The 23,051-nt window shown below is 47.0% G+C and overlaps 2 protein-coding genes and 1 long non-coding RNA gene across 6 annotated transcripts in view; 2 read left to right on the top strand and 1 right to left on the bottom strand.

Annotated features, from left to right (window-relative positions):
• The window catches only part of LOC118359638 (ataxin-1-like), a 51,057-nt gene extending 41,250 nt beyond the window's left edge, over positions 1 to 9,807 (top strand). Inside the window, exons 2-3 of one of the 2 annotated variants that reach the window (XM_035738216.2) lie at positions 7,129 to 8,774; positions 9,015 to 9,807. In XM_035738216.2, the coding sequence (XP_035594109.1) occupies positions 7,257 to 8,774; positions 9,015 to 9,449 (1,953 nt within the window). In that variant the 5' untranslated portion in view covers positions 7,129 to 7,256 and the 3' untranslated portion in view covers positions 9,450 to 9,807. The remainder of the gene's footprint in view (positions 1 to 7,128; positions 8,775 to 9,014) is intronic. The other variant, XM_035738215.2, reaches the window with a different exon arrangement.
• Positions 3,453 to 21,739, bottom strand: LOC118359639 (interferon regulatory factor 4-like). Of its 3 annotated transcripts, none has more exons than XR_004820720.2 (9): positions 20,910 to 21,363; positions 20,404 to 20,599; positions 20,209 to 20,294; positions 19,987 to 20,038; positions 19,790 to 19,894; positions 19,219 to 19,605; positions 17,426 to 17,544; positions 16,992 to 17,208; positions 3,453 to 3,692 (listed from the first exon to the last, which is right to left on the bottom strand). XR_004820720.2 is itself a non-coding variant. In XM_052482013.1 (9 exons), exons 2-9 carry the CDS (start codon positions 21,081 to 21,083, stop codon positions 17,065 to 17,067), a joined length of 1,263 nt encoding a protein of 420 aa, XP_052337973.1. In that variant the 5' UTR covers positions 21,519 to 21,739; the 3' UTR covers positions 14,745 to 17,064. The 3 variants fall into 3 exon arrangements, 2 of the variants coding, with proteins under 2 accessions (XP_052337973.1, XP_035594110.1); XM_052482013.1 differs by lacking the exon at positions 3,453 to 3,692 and adding an exon at positions 21,519 to 21,739 and having other exon boundaries at positions 14,745 to 17,208; positions 20,910 to 21,083; XM_035738217.2 differs by lacking the exon at positions 3,453 to 3,692 and having other exon boundaries at positions 14,745 to 17,208; positions 20,910 to 21,362.
• On the top strand, positions 11,241 to 14,676 carry LOC127912499 (uncharacterized). The gene is made up of 3 exons (XR_008082952.1): positions 11,241 to 12,639; positions 12,829 to 13,143; positions 13,207 to 14,676. It is a non-coding gene; the product is annotated as an uncharacterized LOC127912499 (long non-coding RNA).
• Positions 21,740 to 23,051: the final 1,312 nt, after the last annotated feature.

The following is a 23,051-nucleotide window of genomic DNA, read 5'->3' as shown; positions in this document are numbered from 1 at the left end:
TTTTATGTCTAACTGTTGTTTAGCTAGATAAATTTGACTACTGCATAACAAATTCACCCTTGGAATGAATTAAGATTATTTACCCTCTATTCTCTCTTTTTATATCAAAACTGTGATAAGTATTTAAATGGCTTGACTTTAAGTTTTATACAGAACTTGTTTATGAGTGAGAGTGGAGATGTATTGGTGTGGACACACCTGTTGATCTAGTTGTTTATGGAGGAGATGGAATAGCTGAGTCAATCTGGGTCCTCTCTGTGGTCAGATGCTGAATGGAGGTTCTGTCTCATTCTTATGCAGGACACTAGGTTAATAAAACACTACGTGTATTTCCTGTGGAGAGCAGTGGTGGATGGTAAACTCAAGTAAACGCAGGTTAGCCACGTTTCGTTTTTTACTTGACAGTTTACCCACCTTATGCAGAAAAAATCAATTGAAAGTATAGGGACCATTACTTTTTTCACCGTGGCCAGCAATCAGAGTTTACACACCTTTTTCTGTACCAATACATCACTGGTGGAGAGGATGGAGAGGGGGAGAGGCAGTTTGAAAACAGTTCACAAATTCCTCATTGACATCAAAGCCTGTTGATATTATCTAGCATTTGTATTTCTTGATATGCAGTACACATGCTTTGAGTATATGTAAAAGCAAAGGATTTAGATGGTCCCTTTCTTTCTAATGAGTGACATTACCTGTAACATTACCACAACCCTCCAACCACAGAGAACAGTCATCTCCAGAATAACAAGGCAATACACTAATCCCATCATTCAGAGCCACAAGAAGTAACGAGGGCAAGAAGAATTGAGAAGGCACACACATGCTCACGCTCACGCTCACACTCGCTCACACACAGAGACACGCGCATACACAGATGCACACATACACACACGCACACAGCAACACACATTCTTATTGCACAGTGCGTGTGTGTATGTGTGTGTGTACATCTGTGTATGCGCGTGTATCTGTGTGTGAGCGAGTGTGAGCGTGAGCATGTGTGTGCCTTCTCAGCCCTCCTGTGTGAGAGGTGAAGGAGTTTTTCTTCAGCTTTAGTGTGAATATGTAAAGGTTTTCCTCAGAGAGCATCAGAGTCAGTGTAAATGTTCCCTCTGTCACTCTGCTGCTGTGGGAGGGAAGATTGGTAGGCACATTGGAATTGACTTGACTTGCCCTCTTTACTTCTTGTGGCTCTGGATGATGGGATTAGCTGGCACCAGTGTATTGCCTTGTTATTCTGGAGATGACTGTTCTCTGTAACCATGCCCCCAAGAGAGCATTTTGCCACGTAAACTCAAATTGTACTATAGCAGTGAGCAGTCTTGCTTTCTCCCTGATAAACTTAGACTTAGAACAATAGTCTATACATACCGTTATACAGTTAACAATCGCTTAGGAGACGATTGGAGTTTGGGTACTTTCCAAGGTGAAAAACCTCACCTGTCAGATTCCTAAGGATGCCTTAGTTCTTTCAGGAAGTTAGTGTCTCTACATTTTGACATCTACATCAATACATTTATGGGATAAATTGTGATTCTCCGAAAATGTGGTTGCTTCGGCACAGATGACTGTTGTGCTTTCAATAAAAATCTCTTAAATTCCCATTGATTCTACTCCAATCCAACCCTCAATATAGACTGTCCTACCACCTTCCCTAACACGTAAAAGCCCAGTGCAGTCAAAAATAAATATTCAGTGTTTTGTATCATATTGTAAGACAGCTGATGAAATGAAAACACTATAAATGTGGTGAAAAATTGTATCAGTGTTATTTCCTGATAGTTGCTGGTTGAAAATACAATCTACACAGGCCCTTCTAATCAACAGGTTTTGGCCTGACTGGTGTATATGTTCATGAGAGTTCCACCTCTCTTCCAATAACATTTCGTTTTCAGATTACATATCCCTCCCCCTCCCCACTCAAATCACTCCCAGACAATGCTAGCAAAATTCTTGCTTGAGAAATAGTTTTAAAAAATACATTGTAATCAAAAACGTTTACATCAAGGTACTTAATTGTTACCCAGAAATGATTTGATATTGAAATAAAAATGGAGGCATTGGGCCTTAAAGTCAATTCCTGGAGTAGTGTATCTACTTTTTTTGTTGTTGCCTGTTTTGCATGTTATATTGGCATTAATACGTGTCACATATCAGTTTGCAATCAATGTAAAAAAAAATGTTTGGAATTAATAAATCTGCATACAAACTTGAGTAAGTGAGCTCCAAAATACAGGTGTTTCAGCCTAGCTCAGTGCTTTCTGTGGTAGTGGGGCAGCCAGCGGAAAATACGGAGCGTAGGGGTTGGTTATGTTCACTAGCTGCACCATGATTGGCTAAATGTTCTGTCACTCATGGGGACACAACATCACTGCAAAATCTACTGGTAGAGCTTGAAAATTCAAGCCCCTTGGGTGCTCTGCCATAGAGTTGCTTTGGAAGTGCCCATCCAAGAAGGCTCAAGGTCATTGGCCACAGATAAAATGACATCAAATCACATTATATCTACATTTGCTTTGATTGGACTGATCATGTTAACAGATCAAGCTAGCAGTCATCATCATGCATCAAGTCAACAATCTACTGGCAAATCCTTGTCATATAAAGATAAATAAGGAAGAGAAATGATCGATAAAACGTGTCGGTGCTCATCGGCCATTGGATATAAACATTACACAACAAGTTGGAAATCGCAAATTCAACAATGAGTAGTTTGGAAGGAATCAGTGACTACCTGCAAGCATTTCAAAGCTATCACTAGCCTGCTATTCAGTGGAGTGGGTGTGTGGTCTAAGTCTGGGTTTAAGGGTGTCTTTTCCAAGCTTAAAATGATAAACATTCCATGTTGACCATACTGTCAATACAGCATGACTTCTGCCGCGTTCAAAACATCTGGAAACGTGGACATCTTATATTTCAGTGATTTCAAGACAACTGGGAACTTGGGAAAATGTTTTGCACTGACATTCAACTCGTAATTGCATGTCGGGAACTCGGCCTCTTTCTAGGGCTCTGACCTGAAGATCACTAACGTCATGATTCAACCTTGTTTTTTCAGAGTTCCCAGTTGTCTTGAAAGCACCATAATGCCATACTTTGATGACAAAGTTTGATGACTAAATATGCCCACGAAGGACTTCCTCGCAACTTCCCTGTTAAAGTGAGCACAGCCCAAAAATGTATTGTATGCTGCTGCATAAATTATGTAATATGCCAGGGAGGTATGCATACTGTCACTAAGAAAGTAATACTAGGTGTATGTTGTGTAGTAAGATGTTAGTAGCCCATGTGCCTCACCCTAATAATTTGGTCCATTTTCCCCACATAATTCAGCCTACTATTCTGACTTGGTGGTGCACATGCACCATATAGCCTGTTTTAGACAAATGTCATATTAAGCGGAGCAGCACAGGGGAACCCAAGAGCAGACTCAGACCAGGAAACAGGGATGAATGAACCAATATATTTATTGTAACACAGGGAGAGACGAAGTGCAGATCCAGGGAAGCTTGGACGAGTTGTAGGAAACCAGATGTGGAGGCTGAGGTTAGAGTGAGCTGGGTTGAGACAGGGTGAACAGGTCCAAGGTCAAATACAAGGGAGTGATGAGTTGAATTCAGAACAGGATAGCAGGGTGGTAAGATGTGGAACAGGAGACAGGAACCAGAGTCAGAGTCAGAGCTGCAAAACTGCAGTGAGAGGAGAAACAGCGTCAGGCAAGGAAATGGGCACAGCAGGATCTTAAATAACAACAAATGGCTAGAAGCATGACTGACTGAACGGATATTACGATCTGGCAGAGTGGAAGTGGCAGGACTGAGTATTTGTAAAGGTTTTGATTATAAAACGGGTTGCAGCTGGTGGGGAACTGCTATGACTCCAGCACACCTGTCTTCAACCACACAATCACACACACAGAGAGAGAAGAAGAGGGAGAGGGAGAGAACTGGGGGAATGGCTGCAGGTCAAGGAGACACCGGATGTCCACTAGGGGGTGTAGCAGGAGCAGATGTGACATGTCATCATCAAATATTAGAAGAGTTTTCATTGTCTGCTTATATGTCTCCTTTATTTATCCTACTGTTCTGACTTAGTGAACAGGGAGAATACTGTAAGATCGGCCCATGTTCTGAATTCTGTTGCTGTACATTTCAAAAGTGCTGAACAAATAGTTATATTGACTACGTCAGCCCTAGCTCACTCATTAATGTCTTATTCGAAATTACGGATTGCCTCTTATCTGTTCGTCGCTGCTCGTATTATCTGCTCGTATGCCATAGTTTGTATATCTCAATTGTCCATAAAAAAACACATTTGTTTGAGCAAGTCAGCCATATCAGCTATGTTTTTTAAAAGGCAGTAAACGAGGCTGAATTAACTGTTTCACTGCCAGACAAGGCTCCGCTGATAGCCAGGTGTAGTAGTGGTAAGAAGTTGGGACAGCTGTTGGGACTCTTCTGTTGGGACAGCTTTATGTAGGCCTTAACAGTTTGTGGCCACCATTTGTCATCGTTATAGTGCAGTTAATGTATTGTTTAGTGTTGTGTTGTGTAGTGGCTTTGCTGGCATGCATTTTTTTCCCAACCAAGATTTACATGCCTAATGGTGGCAGGTAGCGAGACAGGAAGAATTGTCCGTCGGGGCAGACAGTCGGGGCAGACAGCCGTGCGGGCTAGCCGAGTAGTGATTGTTGGAGAGGACTGGTGGGTGGTGGGCGTTATGTGGAGGTGGCAGTAACAGTGGCGGGAGCTGTGCTGGTGGGGCGGTGGAGAATTCATACCCCTTGACTTACTCAACATTTTATTATGTTACAGAATTCAAAATTCATTAAATATTTTTTTTTCTCTCACTTATCTACACATAATACCCCATAATAACAAAGTGAAAACGTGTTTTTAAACAATTTTGCAAATGTATTTAAAAATCAAGTACAGAAATATCCATTTACATAAATATTCACACCCCTGAGTCAAAACCCATGGAGCAGTGCACAATTGGCCTAGCGTTGTCCGGTTTAGGGAGGGTTTGGCCGGCAGGGATATCCTTGTCTCATCGCCCACTAGTGACTCCTGTGGCGGGCCGGGCGCAGTGCATGCTGACCAGGTCACTAGGTGTATAGTGTTTCCTCTGACACATTGGTGCGGCTGGCTTCTGGGTTGGATGTGTGCTGTGTTAAGAAGCAGTGCGGCTTGGTTGGGTTCTGTTTCGGAGGATGCATGGCTCTCAACCTTTACATCTCCCGAGTCTGTACGGGAGTTGTAGTGATGAGACAAGACAGTACTGACAATTGGATACCATGAAAAATGGGGTAAAGAAAATATGGAGAGTGGTACTCAGTAATATGTTGGATTGGATTTGCTTCAAACATAAGACTTTGTATTCAGGACAAAAAGTGAATTGCTTTGCCACATTTTTTGCAGTATAACTTTAGTGCCTTGATGCAAACAGAATGTATGTTTTGAAATGTTTTATTCTGTACAAGCTTCCTTCTTTTCACTCTGTCAATTAGGTTGGTACTGTGGAGTAACTACAATGTTGTTGATCTATCTTCAGTTTTCTATCACAGCCATTAAACTCTGTAACTGTTTTAAAGTCACCATTGGCCTCATGGTGAAATCCTTGAGTGGTTTCCTTCCTCTCCGGCAACTGTGTTAGGAATAACTCCTGTATCTTTGTAGTGACTGGAGGTATTGATACACCATCCAAAGTGTAATTAATAACTTCACCATGCTCAAAGGGATATTCAATGTCTGGGGTACAGAGATAAGGTAGTCATTCAAAAATTCTGAAAATCCTATTAGTCCATGCAACTTATTATGTGACTTGTTAAGCACATTGTTACTCCTGAACTTATTTAGGCCGTAACAAAGGGATTGAATACTTATTGACTCAACACATTTCAACTTTAAGTTTTTTATCATTTGTAAAAATTTCGAACCACATAATTTCCCTTTATTAAAGTTATGGGGTATTGTGTGTAGACAAAAAAAATCTAAATGTAATGCATTTTAAACTCCGGCTGTAAGAAAACAAAATGTAGAAAAAGTCAAGGGGTGTGAATACTTTCTGAAGGCACAAAATGGAGAGGGAGGGAAACACACATATACTCGAACACACACCACCCTTGGTGATATCAACAGTGTTCCTCTCAGCTTAGGGTGGGTGGTGACCAGCTCTGTCCATCGCAGGGGGAGTGAGATAGAGTTATAGCAGCCTGAGGGGTGTGTGTGTGTGTGTGTGTGTGTGTGTGTGTGTGTGTGTGTGTGTGTGTGTGTGTGTGTGTGTGTGTGTGTGTGTGTGTGTGTGTGTGTGTGTGTGTGTGTGTGTGTGTGTGTGTGTGTGTGTGTGTGTGTGTGTGTGTGTGTGCCTCCATGCGTGTGTAAGAAAGTATGTGTACCTGCGGTAGTAAATAGGACATAGAGGAACAGCCCTCAGGGGTGTGAGGGAGGCGCTTCATGAGAATAAACCATATCTCTATGTTCCATCCTCAGAGAGAGAGAGATAAAACGCCTCCTGCTGGGAGTTTATACAGCATGTGTGTTTTTACAGATATACTGCACTGCCCTCCGAACTGCACTGTTCGCACAATGTGCAGCGTATTTTTAGAACACTTGTGGGAGTTCATGTGCTTCTTGAATGAGACCAATAAACTGGGTAGTTTCAGTCCCGACCACATTACCAGCAATGTAATTAATATGTGTAGCAACTACAACGATCGCGAACTGTAGTTGGTTATCAAGAGTTGGCCCACTGGAGTTGATAGAATAGGCGTTCTGGTTGGGATTCATTATCTGACGTTCTATTGACATCAGAGACTCCAGGCTGTCTAATCAAATCTGCATTGCTGTATTTGCAGCCCACCCTCCAAAGGATTACAGAATGTGCACAGGCGAGAGAAAACATTCTCTGCCTGTATCTGTGTCAGGCGTTGGTTTGTTTGTGTGTATCAGAACAGTCTGACTGCTAAGTCCTGACAACTCTTGACAGATAGACCTGACAGACTGTCCACATTTCACTCTGATATGTACACACTTCACTCAATCTTTCTTTCTCTCTGCCCCCCTCCCACTTCCTCACTTTGTCTCCCACTCTCTCTCACCTCCTGCCCTGTCTCTGTGGTTACAGTGATCTGACAGTGATGCCGTGTGGAGGCCCATCCCTCTCTCTGCGCCCCTTTTTATCCCGTGAGGCCCATGTGACCTAGCCATCGCCCAAACACAGGGGCCCGTGCCCGCTGCCGCTGGCACCCACCCATGAATCCCAGCCCTGACCGCGGCAAAGAGTGCCTCCCCCCAAAGAAGAGGGAGTTCCGGGATGGCTCGGCCAACCAGCACCCCCCCCTGGACGAGTTCAAACCACCCGCCACGCCGCCCAGGACCCAGCCCTCAAGCAGCTCAGGGAGGGGGGAGGGGGGCAGGGGGAGCAGCGAAGAGGCTTTGACGAACCGCCACAGCCTGCTACCCTCTATCCCACCCCCCCTCCCATCCCCGTGTATTCCACTCCCTCTGCCATGGCACCTGGCTTACCCCTCCTCCGTCCCTTTTCTCTTCCTCAAAGACCAGGTAGGGAAGAGGGATGATCTTCTCCCCACCCCCTTCCCCCATCACTCCAGGTGTCTCCAAGGTGAAATCCTGCCACCCTCCCCCTCCCCCTCCTCATCCTCTTCCTCCTTTAAGAGCCCCTTCCCCACTGAATCAAGAGACATGTGGTCCTATTTCAACACAGGCCGAAGGGACTACAGCTCCTCTCTTTTCTCCCCCTCTCACCTGTTCAGCCAGCCCTCCCTCTACCCCCGTGACCACTCCCTGACTGAGGGCAGACACAGGTACCTGGGCAAGAGGCCCAACGGGTTGGATGTGCCAGGCAGCAGGACTGCCTCTGCCAGTGCCAGGCTGTGCGGCAGCCCCCACGGTTCCCATGCCAACGGGAGACGGAGACACCAGGAGGTTCCCACAGGGCGTTTCGAGCAGTTTGCAGGTTTCAGAGATTTCCAAGCGACACCTCAGGAGGGCCCTGACTCACATTCCTCTCTGCAGGACAGGGATCCCTGTGGGACACCAAAGGCTGGGATTTCCACCCTGATCCCCACTAGTCCCCAGCCTCATGGGGCAGAGACCCGGGCAGGGAGAGGGGAGCTACTGGACCCCCTGGGGGGCTCTGTGGCGGAGGCTCATGTCTACTACTCCCTGGCTTCTGTTTACTCCACCCTGCAGCCCAGCCAGCTCAGTACCCAGGCCCAGGCTCAGCGCTACCCGCTGTACAGCCACTCAGGCAGCTCTCTGTATGGCCTGCACACCATGAGGAACTCACAGCACTCAACCCAGGGGCAGCCCAACAGCCACAGCACAGAGAAAGACAGAGAACGAGACAGACAACAAGAACAAGAGCGAGAAAGAGAGCCTGAAGGAGACAGAGACATCAGAGAGATAGACAATAAAAGAGGCGGAAATAAAGACAGCAGAGAGCTCTCTCCCGGGCAGCAGTACTCGCGTCCCCTTGCCTCCCCCTTCCTTCCCCACATGACCGCCTCACCCTCTGCCCCCCACCACATCCCCCCAGCGCTCCTACCTCACTTTGCCAAGGGTTCTCTGATTGAGCTGGTGGGGGGTCGTTTGAAGCGTGTGGAAGAGCTGAGGACGGAGGACTTTCTGAGGAGTGCTGACACCTCCCCAGAGTTCCACCTGAGCACCTGCACCGTGCTGCTTATCGGCCCCAGCAACACACACGGCTTCAACCACCTGCAGGTCCTTCTCACAGACAGCAACACTCAGGTCAGGGGCTCATCGATCCTCTATATTTCTATCTGAGTCACTGCTAGACAATAAATTACATTTATTTATAAAAGGCACTAGAAAAGCGAACGTTTTTAATCTGCTCTATTCACATAATGTAAACGTGACAAATTTCCTTTCAACAACAATAGTTGAAATCATTCATTGTAATTCCTATTCTTAGTAAAAACGATGTAGATGCACAGTTGTGAATATGTTGTTGTTGTTCTGTGCATGTAGGAGTTACTGACGGTTCTGGTGGAGTACCCGTTCTTCGTGCGTGACCGCGGCTGGTCTTCCTGCTGTCCCCAGAGAACCGCCCAGCTCTACGGCCTGTCCTGCCGCCAGCTCAGCGAGGGAGATATCTGCTTGGCCCTCACCCCCTTACACACACGCACAGTCCCCCGGGGCCACAGGACACACACCCAGGCCAGGGCCAGCACACACAGGGAGGATATGCCCCCTCCTCTCCCTCCTCCTCCTCTTCCTCATCCCTCCCCTGCTCTTGTCCCTCCTCCTCTCCCTCCTCCCCCTGTAGACCCCCCCACCCAGGAGCAGCCACGCTCACGCAAGAGGCGATGGTCAGCCCCCGACCTCCTTCCTCCCACCGGAACTACTGGGATTGACAAGATCACCAATTTACCTCACGGCTCCAAGCAGAGGAAGTGGCAGTAGAGCGCACACGCAAGCACAAATACACCCTCCTTGTGTGAGAGCACGAGGCAGGGTTGCAGGGAAGGACATAGAACAGGCAACTTTAAGGGTGTCCACACTGCTGCCCAAAGCATGAGCCCATACCCCTTTTTCCCATCTCCCAATCTCTGCTTAACACACCTCAGACAGGGGCAACAGTCTGAGGGGCAGCAGTCTGAGGACAAGCAGTCTGAGGGGCAGGGGTCTGAGGGGCAGCAGTCTGAGGGGCAGCAGTCTGAGGGGCAGCAGTCTGAGGGGCAGCAGTCTGAGGGGCAGCAGTCTGAGGGGCAGCAGTCTGAGGGGCAGCAGTCTGAGGGGCAGCGGTCTGAGGGGCAGCAGTCTGAGGGGTAGCGGTCTGAGGGGCAGCAGTCTGAGGGGTAGCGGTCTGAGGGGCAGTAGTCTGAGGGGCAGGGGTCTGAGGGGCAGCAGTCTGAGGGGCAGGGGTCTGAGTGGCAGCAGTCTGAGGGGCAGGGGTCTGAGGGGCAGCAGTCTGAGGGGCAGCAGTCTGAGGGGCAGGGGTCTGAGGGGCAGGGGTCTGAGGGGCAGCGGTCTGAGGGGCAGTAGTCTGAGGGGCAGCAGTCTGAGGGGCAGCGGTCTGCTTAACACACCTCAGACAGGGGCAACAGTCTGAGAGGCAGCAGTCTGAGGACAAGCAGTCTGAGGGGCAGCAGTCTGAGGAGCAGCAGTCTGAGGGGCAGCGGTCTGAGGGGCAGCAGTCTGAGGGGCAGCAGTCTGAGGGGCAGCAGTCTGAGGGGCAGCAGTCTGAGGGGCAGCAGTCTGAGGGGCAGCAGTCTGAGGGGCAGCAGTCTGAGGGGCAGCGGTCTGAGGGGCAGCGGTCTGAGGGGCAGCGGTCTGAGGGGCAGCAGTCTGAGGGGCAGCAGTCTGAGGGGCAGCAGTCTGAGGGGCAGCAGTCTGAGGGGCAGCGGTCTGAGGGGCAGCAGTCTGAGGGGCAGCGGTCTGAGGGGCAGCAGTCTGAGGGGCAGCAGTCTGAGGGGCAGCAGTCTGGGGGCAGCAGTCTGAGGGGCAGCAGTCTGAGGGGCAGCGGTCTGAGGGGCAGCGGTCTGAGGGGCAGCGGTCTGAGGGGCAGCGGTCTGAGGGGCAGCAGTCTGAGGGGCAGCAGTCTGAGGGGCAGCAGTCTGAGGGGCAGCAGTCTGAGGGGCAGCGGTCTGAGGGTCAGCGGTCTGAGGGGCAGCAGTCTGAGGGGCAGCAGTCTGAGGGGCAGCGGTCTGAGGGGCAGTGGTCTGAGGGGCAGCAGTCTGAGGGGCAGCAGTCAAGGAAGGACAAGCTGTCTGAGAGGCAGGGGTCTGAGGGGCAGCAGTCTGAGGGGCAGGGGTCTGAGGGGCAGCAGTCTGAGGGGCAGCAGTCTGAGGGGCAGCAGTCTGAGGGGCAGCAGTCTGAGGGGCAGCAGTCTGAGGGGTAGCAGTCTGAGGGGCAGCAGTCTGAGGGGCAGCAGTCTGAGGGGTAGCGGTCTGAGGGGCAGCGGTCTGAGGGGCAGCGGTCTGAGGGGCAGCGGTCTGAGGGGCAGCAGTCTGAGGGGCAACGGTCTGAGGGGTAGCGGTCTGAGGGGCAGTAGTCTGAGGGGCAGGGGTCTGAGGGGCAGCAGTCTGAGGGGCAGGGGTCTGAGGGGCAGCAGTCTGAGGGGCAGGGGTCTGAGTGGCAGCAGTCTGAGGGGCAGGGGTCTGAGGGGCAGCAGTCTGAGGGGCAGCAGTCTGAGGGGCAGGGGTCTGAGGGGCAGGGGTCTGAGGGGCAGCGGTCTGAGGGGCAGCAGTCTGAGGGGCAGCAGTCTGAGGGGCAGCAGTCTGCTTAACACACCTCAGACAGGGGCAACAGTCTGAGAGGCAGCAGTCTGAGGACAAGCAGTCTGAGGGGCAGGGGTCTGAGGGGCAGCAGTCTGAGGGGAAGCAGTCTGAGGGGCAGCGGTCTGAGGGGCAGCAGTCTGAGGGGCAGCGGTCTGAGGGGCAGCAGTCTGAGGGGCAGCGGTCTGAGGGGCAGCAGTCTGAGGGGCAGCAGTCTGAGGGGCAGCGGTCTGAGGGGCAGCGGTCTGAGGGGCAGCGGTCTGAGGGGCAGCGGTCTGAGGGGCAGCGGTCTGAGGGGCAGCGGTCTGAGGGGCAGCAGTCTGAGGGGCAGCGGTCTGAGGGGCAGCGGTCTGAGGGGCAGCGGTCTGAGGGGCAGCGGTCTGAGGGGCAGCGGTCTGAGGGGCAGCAGTCTAAGGGGCAGCAGTCTGAGGGGCAGCAGTCTGAGCTCCACATTGACAGTATGAGATGTTTAGTGAGAATCAAGCACTTGAAAATCAAGCACCCTTACATACTGACAGTGTTTTCTGCAGGGTATCGATTTTCAATCAGTGTGAAAGTAAACTGTATTAAAGAAGTCTATCACAGATACTGTATATACACTGCCCTATGTAATTATTGGGAAAGCGACAATTTTGTTGTTGTTTTGGCTCTGTACTCCAGCATTTTGTATGTGAAATGATACAATGACTATGAGGTTAAAGTGCAGACTGCCGCTTTAATTTGAGGGCATTTTAATCCATACCAGGTGAACCGTTTAGAAATTACAGTGCTTTTTGTACATAGTCCCCCCATTTTAGGGGACCAAAAGTATATATTCACTTATATGCATTAATGTTGTCAAAAGTTTAGTATTTGGTCCCATACTCCTTGCACGCATCAAGCTTGTGACTCTACAAACTTGCTGGCTGCATTAGCTGTTTGTGCCCAGTAGAAATGAATGTTAAATAATGTATTGTGTAATTTTGGAGTTACTAAGAAGAGAATGTTTCTGAACACTTCTACATTCATGTGGATGCTAACATGATTACAGGTAGTCCTGTATGAATCGTGAATAATGATGAGTGACGCACAAATATCATACCCCCAAGACATGCTAACCTCTCACTATTACAATAACAGAGGAGGTTAGCATTTTATATCATACCCCCAAGACATGCTAACCTCTCACTATTACAATAACAGAGGAGGTTAGCATTTTATATCATACACCCAAGACATGCTAACCTCTCACTATTACAATAACAGAGGAGGTTAGCATTTTATATCATACACCCAAGACATGCTAACCTCTCACTATAACAATAACAGAGGAGGTTAGCATTTTATACCATACACCCAAGACATGCTAACCTCTCACTATTACAATAACAGAGGAGGTTAGCATTTTATACCATACACCCAAGACATGCTAACCTCTCACTATTACAATAACAGAGGAGGTTAGCATTTTATACCATACACCCAAGACATGCTAACCTCTCACTATTACAATAACAGAGGAGGTTAGCATTTTATATCATACCCCCAAGACATGCTAACCTCTCACTATTACAATAACAGAGGAGGTTAGCATTTTATATCATACACCCAAGACATGCTAACCTCTCACTATTACAATAACAGAGGAGGTTAGCATTTTATATCATACACCCAAGACATGCTAACCTCTCACTATAACAATAACAGAGGAGGTTAGCATTTTATACCATACACCCAAGACATGCTAACCTCTCACTATAACAATAACAGAGGAGGTTAGCATTTTATATCATACACCCAAGACATGCTAACCTCTCACTATTACAATAACAGAGGAGGTTAGCATTTTATATCATACCCCCAAGACATGCTAACCTCTCACTATTACAATAACAGAGGAGGTTAGCATTTTATATCATACCCCCAAGACATGCTAACCTCTCACTATTACAATAACAGAGGAGGTTAGCATTTTATTTCTATTGATTTTTTAAGTCACAAGCTTGATGTACTTATTGCTTGTTAGGAATATGGTACCAAATAATAACTTTTGACTACTTTAATACACATATAAGTTCATTTGTCCCAATACTTTTGGTCCCCTATATGTCATTTCTATATGGATGAAAATACTCTCAGATTAAAGCTAGCAGTCTGCACTTACTTCATAGTCAATGTATCATTTCACATCCAAAGTTCTGGAGTACAGAGCCCCAAAAAATGACTTTATATTACATTACAGGTGTTCTATGCTAAACCAATTTAATGCAACCTCTCTGATTGTCACTTTCACAATGTGTTCTCAGTTTGAAATCTTCTAGCTTCTTCTGAGCCGAAGTCTGTCAGCCGGTCGGTCGGTGGATCTGGGCAGGCAAGGTGAATGAAAGTATCAGCAACACTTTGCCTTTTTACTATTCTCGTTATCGGGGGGTCATGTCAATCGCTTGTTCGCCAAGGCATTGCCCTTGTTCTTAACAATGTCTCAGCAAAGGGAAAAACACTCATGAAAACTTTGTGACGGACAGTCCCCTCCCACACAGACGGGTCTGTGTCACCTCGCCTCGAAACTAAGTGTTTTTCCATTCAAATAATAAAAAATAAAAAAAGGCTAGATAGAAGGAGAGTAATGGTGCTAATAACAGGTTTGAACACGATGCTTTGTGAACAGACATTTGACCCCTAGGTACTGTAGGGTGGCAGGTAGCCTAGCAGTTAGAGCGTTGAGCCAGGACCTGAAAGGTTCGAAAGTCGCTGGTTCGAATACCCGAGCCGTTAAGGTGAAAAATCTGTCAGTGGGCCCTTAATCCTAATTCTCTCCAGGGGCGCTGTACTACTATGGTTGACCCTGTAAAACACATTTCACTGCACCTACTTGGTGTATGTGAACATATTTATTTATTTGACTGTACTCTGTACCCCTTCTGTTCCCCTTTCTTTTCTCCATGTACTGTATGTGTTGGAGCGCAGGGAAAAATGATTGAAAGTATTTTAAAGCTCAGATACGGGTATCTTTTTCAGCACACTCTTTCACTTTAGTTTTTGAACTGTGTTTTTGTCCATTTGTTAGTTTTTTTCTTTGTAAATGTTATAGCTATAAAAAATATATATTTTTTAAATTGTGTGTCTGTTATATAATGTTTGCTAGAAATAATAATATTAAAAAAGCTTTATAGATTTATACTGAATGAGGTGAATTTCTTCCCATATAAGATGTTGATTTGCTTCATGTCATTGGAAAGAGAGAATATCCAATTCTCCCATATTATGGTATATCATTATAATTCCATCTTTCCTCCAGACCCATCGTAATCAAAACATTGCCATTATGGGAGCAGTCAAGCAGGGGGTTGAAACCAAAATCCTTTTCCAATTGTTTCGTTCTGAACAGAACCATTATTTTTTCTGAACAGAACCTTTATAGATCACTTTCGTTCATGATTCTTTTTCTTTCTTACCCCTGGTGTGCACTAATACTACTAATAATTGATTTCACAGCCAACACTTTAGTTCTAACACAACAAGAGAAAAGTTTATTATTTAAATTATTTTTTTTTATGATTCATTTGATCTATAATCAGGTCTATACATCTGTGACAGGTTCAAACATCACATTATGGACATGAAACCATTTATATGTTTACTAGACTGGCTGTACATACAGTGCATTCAAGGACCCCTTGACTTGTTCCACATTGTGTTACGTTACAGCCTTATTAAAACAGGTATTACATCTATTTTTCTCATCAATCTACACACGATATCCCATAATGACAAAGCAAAAACAGTTTTTTAGAAGTTTTGGCATATTTAAATAAAAACTGAAATATCACATTGACATAAGTATTCAGACCCTTCACTCAGTACTTTGTTGAAGTACCTTTGGCAGGGATTACAGCCTCGAGTCTTCTTGGGTATGACACCACAAGCATGGCACACCTGTATTTGGGGAGTTTCTCCCATTATTCTCTGCAGATCCTCTCAAGCTCTGTCAGGTTGGATGGGGAGCTCGCTTCCCAGCTATTTTCAGGTCTCTCCAGAGATGTTAGATCGGGTCCAGGCTCTGGATAGGCCACTCAAGGACATTCAGAGACTTGTCCTAAAGCCACTCCTGCATTGTCTTGGCTGTGTGCTTAGGGTAGTTATCCTGTTGGAAGGTGAACCTTCGCCCCCAATCTGAGGTCCTGAGTGCTCTGGAGCAGGTTTTCATCAAGGGATCTCTCTGTACTTTGCTCCATTCATCTTTGCCTCATCCTGACTAGTCTTCCAGGCCCTGCGCTGAAAAACCTCTCCACAGCATGATGCTGGCATCACCATTCATCACCGTAGGGATGGTGCCAAGTTACCTCCAGACGTGATGCTTGGAATTCAGGCCAAAGAGTTCAATCTTGGTTTCATCAGACTAGAGAATCTCGAATCTCATGGTCTGAGAGTGCTTTAGGTGCCTTTGGAAACTCCAAGCAGGCTTTCATGTGCCTTTTACTGAGGAGTGGCTTCCGTCGGGCCACTGTACCGTCGGACCTGATTGGTTGAGTGCAGCAGAGATGGTTGTCCTTCAGGAAGGCTCTCCCATCTCCACAGAGGACCTCTGGATCTCTGTCAGAGTGACCATCGGGTTCTTGGTCACCTCCCTGACCAAGGCCCTTCTCCCCCGATTGCTCAATTTGGCCAGCTCGGCCAGCTTTAGGAAGAGTCTTGGTGGTTCCAAACTTCTTCCATTTAATAATGATGGAGGCCACTTTGTTCTTGGGGACCTTCAATGCTGCAGAACGTTTTTGGTACCCTTCCCCAGATCTGTGCCTCGACACGATCCTGTCTTGGAGCTCTCTAAATTCCTTTGACCTCATGGCTTGGTTTTTGCTCTGGCATGCACTGTCAACTGTGAGATCTTATATTGACAGCCGTGTGCCTTTACAAATCATGTCCAATCAGTTACATTTACCACAGTTGGACTACAGTTCTACAATAAAGTTGTAGAAAAATCTCAAGGATGATCAATGGAAACAGGATTCACCTGAGTTCAATTTCAAGTCTCATAGCAAAGGGTCTGAATACTTATGTAAATAAGGTGCTTCTGTCATTATGGGGTATTGTAGATTGATGAGGGATAAAAATGATGTTTTACATTTTTGAATAACGCTGTAACGTAACAAAATGTCAAAAAAGTCAAGGGGTCTGAATACTTTCCATACACACTGTACATTTCTATCACAAGTTGACTATGAGGTAAATGTACGTTTTTCACATTGTACAAGATACTGTAAAAAAAAAATGCTTAAACAACGCATTGAGAAAACATAATGACAAAAGATGTCAAACATTTACTGGCAAAATTAGGACTTTCTCTGTAGATTACAGGGCTGGATGTGAGGACGGACCATTCATGATATCAAAATTATAGGTATAACCATGTTTTGAGGCTATACATTGTTTGTTTACATTTACTTTGTTTACAAACATTGGAGTTAAACAAGATTTTTTTTTTTAAACTAACCTCATGAGACATTTATAAGTTTTATTCTTATATAATCATTTGGTACATATCCTACTTTTTTCTAGATTTTTTTAATAGATGTAGCAACTCCAGATTATCGATTTAAGAAAACTATGTGAGAAATATCTGTTCCAAGCATACTTGCTCCTACCTGTGTCGTATCATATTGTTCTCTGCTCTCTTAAGGTTGAGGTATATGTTGCTTTCCACAGGGCATACAGTAAACCTACACTGACTGTGTCTTGAGCCTCCACTCACCCCTCATCATGGCTGGCTAAGCTGGGACAGGAGGGGCCACCAGGGGGGACTGGTGATGTTCCCCAGGGGTTACTCAGAGGGGTGTCCGCTGGGGCAGGGGGTGTGGCTGACCCTCTCCCTCTTCCCCCATGGTCTTGTGTGTGTGAAGGCGTGGTCTCCCCTCTGTCCCCATCCTCAGGCAACTATGCAGTAGGTTGACAGCAAACAGGGGCACCACCTGCACACAAAGACACACAGACAGGAAGACATTGTCACTGACTATGACTACGAGGACCTCTGCTGGTAGCTGGAATACCCGCGTTTTACTGCTCGACTGGCAGGGAAAGACCTGGTTTACTATATAAGAATATATGATTCAGCAAAGGTGCAGTTGCTGATTGTAGCACGGGAATTCCCTAATCCACAGTGACTCCTGACCCCATCCCATTAACCACCTGTGCAATGATCAGTTTCCTGGTTTTCAGTTGGCTGGCGTCAGGGAACTCCTCACCAAAGCAGAGGTCAATCTCATAGCGAGGTTTGGGTCCCGCCCCCTGGATATAGTCCTGGAGCTCTGTGGAGAGATAAGGGAAGGGATAGAGAGAGAGATAAGGAGAGGAATGGAGAAAGAGAAGGGGATGGAGAGAGAGAGAGAAGGGGAGGGATGGAGAGAGAGAAGGGGATGGATGGAGAGAGAGAAGGGGATGGAGAGAGAGAGAGAAGGGGAGGGATGGAGAGAGAGAAGGGGATGGAGAGAGAGATAAGGAGAGGGATGAGAGAAAGATAAGGAGAGGAATGGAGAGAGAGAAGGGGATGGAGAGAGAGAGAGAAGGGGAGGGATGGAGAGAGAGAAGGGGATGGAGAGAGAGAGAGAAGGGGAGGGATGGAGAGAGACAGAGAAGGGGATGGATGGAGAGAGAAAAGGGGAGGGATGGAGAGAGATAAGGAGAGGGATGAGAGAAAGATAAGAAGAGGAATGGAGAGAGAGAGAGAAGGGGATGGAGAGAGAGAGAGAAGGGGAGGGATGGACAGAGAGAAGGGGATGGATGGAGAGAGAGAAGGGGATGGAGAGAGAGAGAAGGGGAGGGATGGAGAGAGAGAGAAGGGGATGGATGGAGAGAGAGAAGGGAAGGGATGGAGAGAGATAAGGAGAGGAATGGAGAGAGAGAAGGGGATGGAGAGAGAGGGAAGGGGATGGATGGAGAGAGAGAGAAGGGGATGGATGGAGAGAGAGAAGGGGAGGGATGGAGAGAGAGATAAGGAGAGGGATGAGAGAAAGATAAGGAGAGGAATGGAGAGAGAGAAGGGGAGGGATGGAGAGAGAGATAAGGAGAGGAATGGAGAGAGAGAAGGGGATGGAGAGAGAGAGAAGGGGAGGGATGGAGAGAGAGAGAAGGGGATGGATGGAGAGAGAGAAGGGGAGGGATGGAGAGAGAGATAAGGAGAGGGATGGAGAGAGAAATAAGGAGAGGGATGAGAGAAAGATAAGGAGAGGAATGGGGGAGAGAAGGGGATGAGAGAGAAAGAAGGGGAGGGTGGAGAGAGAGAAGGGGAGGGACAGGATGGGGAGAGAGATGAGGAGAGGAATGGAGAGAAGGGGAAGGATGGAGAGAGAGAAGGGGAGGGATGGAGAGAGAGAAGTGGAGGGATAGAGAGAGATAAGGAGAGGGATGAGAGAACGATAAGGAGAGGAATGGGGGAGAGAAGGGGATGGAGAGAGAGAGAGAAGGGGAGGGATGGAGAGAGAGAAGGGGGGGGATGGAGAGAGAGATAAGGAGAGGGATGAGAGAAAGATAAGGAGAGGAATGGGGGAGAGAAGGGGATGAGAGAGAAAGAAGGGGAGGGTGGAGAGAGAAGGGGAGGGACAGGGAGAGAGATAAGGAGAGGAATGGAGAGAAGGGGAGGGATGGAGAGAGAGATAAGGGGAGGGATGGAGAGAGAGATAAGGGGAGGGATGGAGAGAGAGAGAGAAGGGGAGGGATGGAGAGAGAGATAAGGGGAGGGATGGAGAGAGAGAGAGAAGGGGAGGGATGGAGAGAGAGAAGGGCAGGGCAGGGGTGGAGAGAGAGAGATAAGGAGAGGAACAGAGAGAGAGAGAAGGGGATGCAGAGAGAGAAGGGGAGGGATGGAGAGAGAAGGGGAGGGATGGAGAGAGAGAGAGGGAGAGAGAGATGGAGAGAGATAAGGAGAGGAATGGAGGAACAAAAGGGGAGGGATGGAGAGAGATAAGGTTTAGTAAGGCCCCTACCCTTCAGAAATATAGCTGTGTCCAGCAGCTTGCAGGTCCTCTCCCTGTCCAGTTTGTTGGGCCTGTCTGTGTGTTGGGCCAGGGGGCCACTCCAGTACACCCTGCCCTGGCAGAACCTCTTAATAAACACCCCGTCTGGAGCCACCCACACCAGGACGCCCCTCTCCAGATGGGGCAGCAGGCGGCCCATGGCCTCAGCGATGCCCGGGGGAAGATGGATGACCCCTGGAGGGGGGAAGGGGACCTGTTGGGCTGTGCAGGGTCCATAGATCCTCTCATTCCCCAGGGGCACCTGACCCTGCAGGAGGAAACAGCCGTCTGGGGTGCTGGTGGTCACATCCACTACTAGCTGGCCCTGATAGAACAGACACACCCGCACACGCAAGTCTGGACACACACACACACACACAGACGCAAACACACACACTAATTAATCAATAAAGCATCAACCACCCAGTTCCGTTTTTCTGGGAGTGCTGTAGCCGCACCCCTACTTCCCGTGATGTGCCAGCACTACTGAGACCCTCCAGGCTCTAGTTTGAATGAGACTGCAGTGTATGGGTTGTCTTACCAGAGATCTGTGGTGTAGGGACAACTATGGAGAGAGGAGCAGAGCCATCCCTCTGCGGATTCCCTGTGTTGGACCAGTAGTACACATGGTCCCCTACCAAGCCCTCTAGATGAGAGAGAACGCACACAAATATATCTGACTCAATATTGTTAAGTTATTCAGATACCAGTCACAAGTACATGGAGGATGATACTGACCTCTGGAGTTGACTCTTCCATCCCTGGCCTCTGATTCACTATTGCAGCCAAACTGAGGGGACACACATATTTACAGCAAATGATCTGACTTGTAGAACATCCAGTGCAAATGTGCAAAACATCATTCATTCGTAAATGTAAAGTTATTGCAACCATTATCCTCTAGATGGCAGAAAGTATCCACCTGCTACACAGCATCGAAGAGAAAACCTGCCGTGTTACCTGTGGATGGTGTGTGACAATGTTCCTCAGTGGAACACTGGAGCGGCTGGTCTGGATGATCACCTGACTCTCAGGCTGAGGAGATTCTGAGACAGAGGACGAATAGAGAGTAAATAATCACACGTTTAACCCATAAAGGGCTCTGAGCTCTCTATACCAGAGCTTCATGAGACTGAACATTGCAGTTACTGGTACCTGAGTCTCTGCCTGTCTCTGGCTCTGCCTGGATGTGGTAGACCTTGTAGGGCTCGGATACATCTAACTGGCTGCGCTCTGGGACTTCTTTGAAGTCTGTACTCTTGTTGAAGGCACAGCGGAGACGAGTCTTCCAGGTGGTGGGATCTGCCTTGTCCCTCCCCTCCCGATACTTCCCTTTATACACTGCCCACGCCTGGTAGGGGCACACACACACACACACACACACACACACACACACACACACACACACACACACACACACACACATGCACACACACACACAAAGAAGGATATGAAGAAGAGAAAGAGAAACACAGAGTGTGTTAATGGCTGATGAACATAGAAGAAGAGTAACACTTGCACTGATATGAACATGGACATCCAAATCAATGCATTAATTAGGTCTTTATCAATATATTGATCATTCTATTAAATACAATTGGACTAGACACACTGCCAATCTTGTGTGAATTTTTTAAAATAAAAACAATATACATTCTAACCTTGAATAGTGCTGCATCTTCGTTCAGACTATAGTCCTGTTTTGCCGCGTGTTTCCATGGGATCCTGAACATAGTTTTGTCTTCGTTCTCCCAGGTAAGTCCTGCATACTTTCCGCTGTCTATCTGCGCTATCAGCCACTCTCTCAAACGCATTTTCTTGACCAGCTCCTCCATCTTCAAAATACATATGAAACAAATAGGCTCCGAACAAAAAATCTAAAAGTTGTAGTTGGACTTGTAGACCACAAGTAGACCTAATTACATGATCCCTCTTTGCACAGACTATAACATGCTAACACAAAATGATTCATCAAAATAAATTGTTATCAAATAAAATGTCTATGTTTCAGCACAACGAATATGACCATAGAAATGTCGCCATGAAAGTAATCATCAAGCACTGTAGAAGTGCTCGGGGCGCCTTTTTAAGTGAAAATGAAAGTAAAACGTGGGCTAAAGCAAAGATTATCTATGTGAGCCTACTTTCAGTTTCTGACTGGATTTGTAGGCTACATGTCATAGGCTCATTTAGCGCCCAGAGTGTGAGATTACAAAAAATAAAACCATTTTATACTAAATACATTATTAGAATAAGTAATTTTAGCTTACCTATTCTTTTGTAAAACAAGACATCTCTCTACCTTATAGGCTTACAGTCCGTTCAGTTATGATCAAATATTGCATGCCATTTATAGCATTTCGAAACAACTGTTTCAATATCTGAAGTCATCTATTATCAGTTAGCTATCAGCCTAGTTTATTTTCCTGGTGACTGAGTAGCCTAGACAATATCTTTCCCTTTCCCTTCCTCGTGCGGTGGATGGAGTTTCATGGACCACAGTAATGCTCTTTCAGGATGAATAGCTAAACATCCGTTTATTTCATGAAGGGTTGTAAAAGTCCCAGGGCCACATAGGCCTACAGATCATTTCATTTCATAAATCATTAATATGATTGTAGCCCCATCAAAATACCTACTAAAAAGACATAAAGGAGAGGGAAGATATTTATCACATTATTATGAAGTTATATATATATATATATATATATATATATCCTTTATTTAACTAGGCAAGTCAGTTAAGAACAAATTCTTATTTACAATAACGGCCTACCCCGACCAAACACGGATGATGCTGGGCAATTGTGCGCCGCCCTATGGAACTCCCATTCGTGGCCGGTTGTGATACAGTCTGGAATCGAACCAGGGTCTGTAGTGATGCCTCTAGCACTGAGATGCAGGGCCTTAGACTCCTACACCACTCAGGAGCCCTATATATATATATATATCGTAGCTTGGTTGAAAGTAACTGAAAAACATTGAAATACATTTTTAGCAATTAAAGGCTGTCCCATAAGGAATCTCTCCTCCCCCAGTCTATGTGGTGAGGTACAGAGATGAGAGGAGTGGAGAGAGTTTGACAGATGAAACAAGGGGATGTCCCCTTCAATCAACACTGGAATAAATGTGTGTTGTTATTAAAGAGGACCCCCTGGGTAGTCATGTTGTTTCCTGCTCTCACCCAGGCAATGCACACTTTCTTTAAAAAATGTAGGTATGTGTGTGATTGTGTGTGCGTGTGCCTGGGTGTGCATGTGTGTGTGCGTGTGTGCCTGGGTGTGCGTTTATGTGTGCGTGTGTGTGTGGGTGTGTGCGCTGGTGTGTGCGTGGGTGTGCACGTGTGGTTGTGTGCATGGGTTAGTGTGTGTGCCTGGGTGTGTGTGCGTGTGTGTGTGCGTGTGTGCGTGGGTTTGCGCGTGTGTGTGTGCCTGGGTGTGTGTGTGCGTGTGTGTGTACGTGTTTCTCTGTCTGCTATAGGTTTGGGTTCCTGTTCTTCACCACAGCAGTGACAATGAAGGTTAATTTAGCCTCTGACGCAAAGGGGGAGAAATATCTGGACAAGTCAGCACACAACATATATGTTTGGAACAGAGATGGAATGGAGTGTTCCAACAAGGTAAAGATTTGTCCTTGGCTGTCTCAGTATTCACATTCTTTTCAGATAGGAAATCACCTTTAAAGGTGCACTCACACTCGCGCGCACACACACACACACACACACACACACACACACACACACACACACACACACACACACACACACACACACACACACACACACACACACACACACACACACA

The sequence above is a fragment of the Oncorhynchus keta genome, chromosome 27, assembly GCF_023373465.1.
Source record: "Oncorhynchus keta strain PuntledgeMale-10-30-2019 chromosome 27, Oket_V2, whole genome shotgun sequence".
NCBI lineage: Eukaryota > Metazoa > Chordata > Actinopteri > Salmoniformes > Salmonidae > Oncorhynchus > Oncorhynchus keta.
Note: the sequence above shows the minus strand (reverse complement) of the source record. Positions and strands in the feature narration are given on the sequence as shown.

Bases quoted from the DNA above. Each gene is read 5' to 3' on its own strand.
- LOC118359639 (XM_052482013.1), bottom strand. From the start codon at position 21,083: ATGGAGGAGCTGGTCAAGAAAATGCGTTTGAGAGAGTGGCTGATAGCG. The intron at 20,600-20,909 runs GTTAGAATGTAT...TGCCCCTACCAG, and splicing joins AAGATGCAGCACTATTCAAG to GCGTGGGCAGTGTATAAAGG. The intron at 17,209-17,425 runs GTGGTTAATGGG...CTTTGTGTGCAG, and splicing joins GGAAACTGATCATTGCACAG to GTGGTGCCCCTGTTTGCTGT.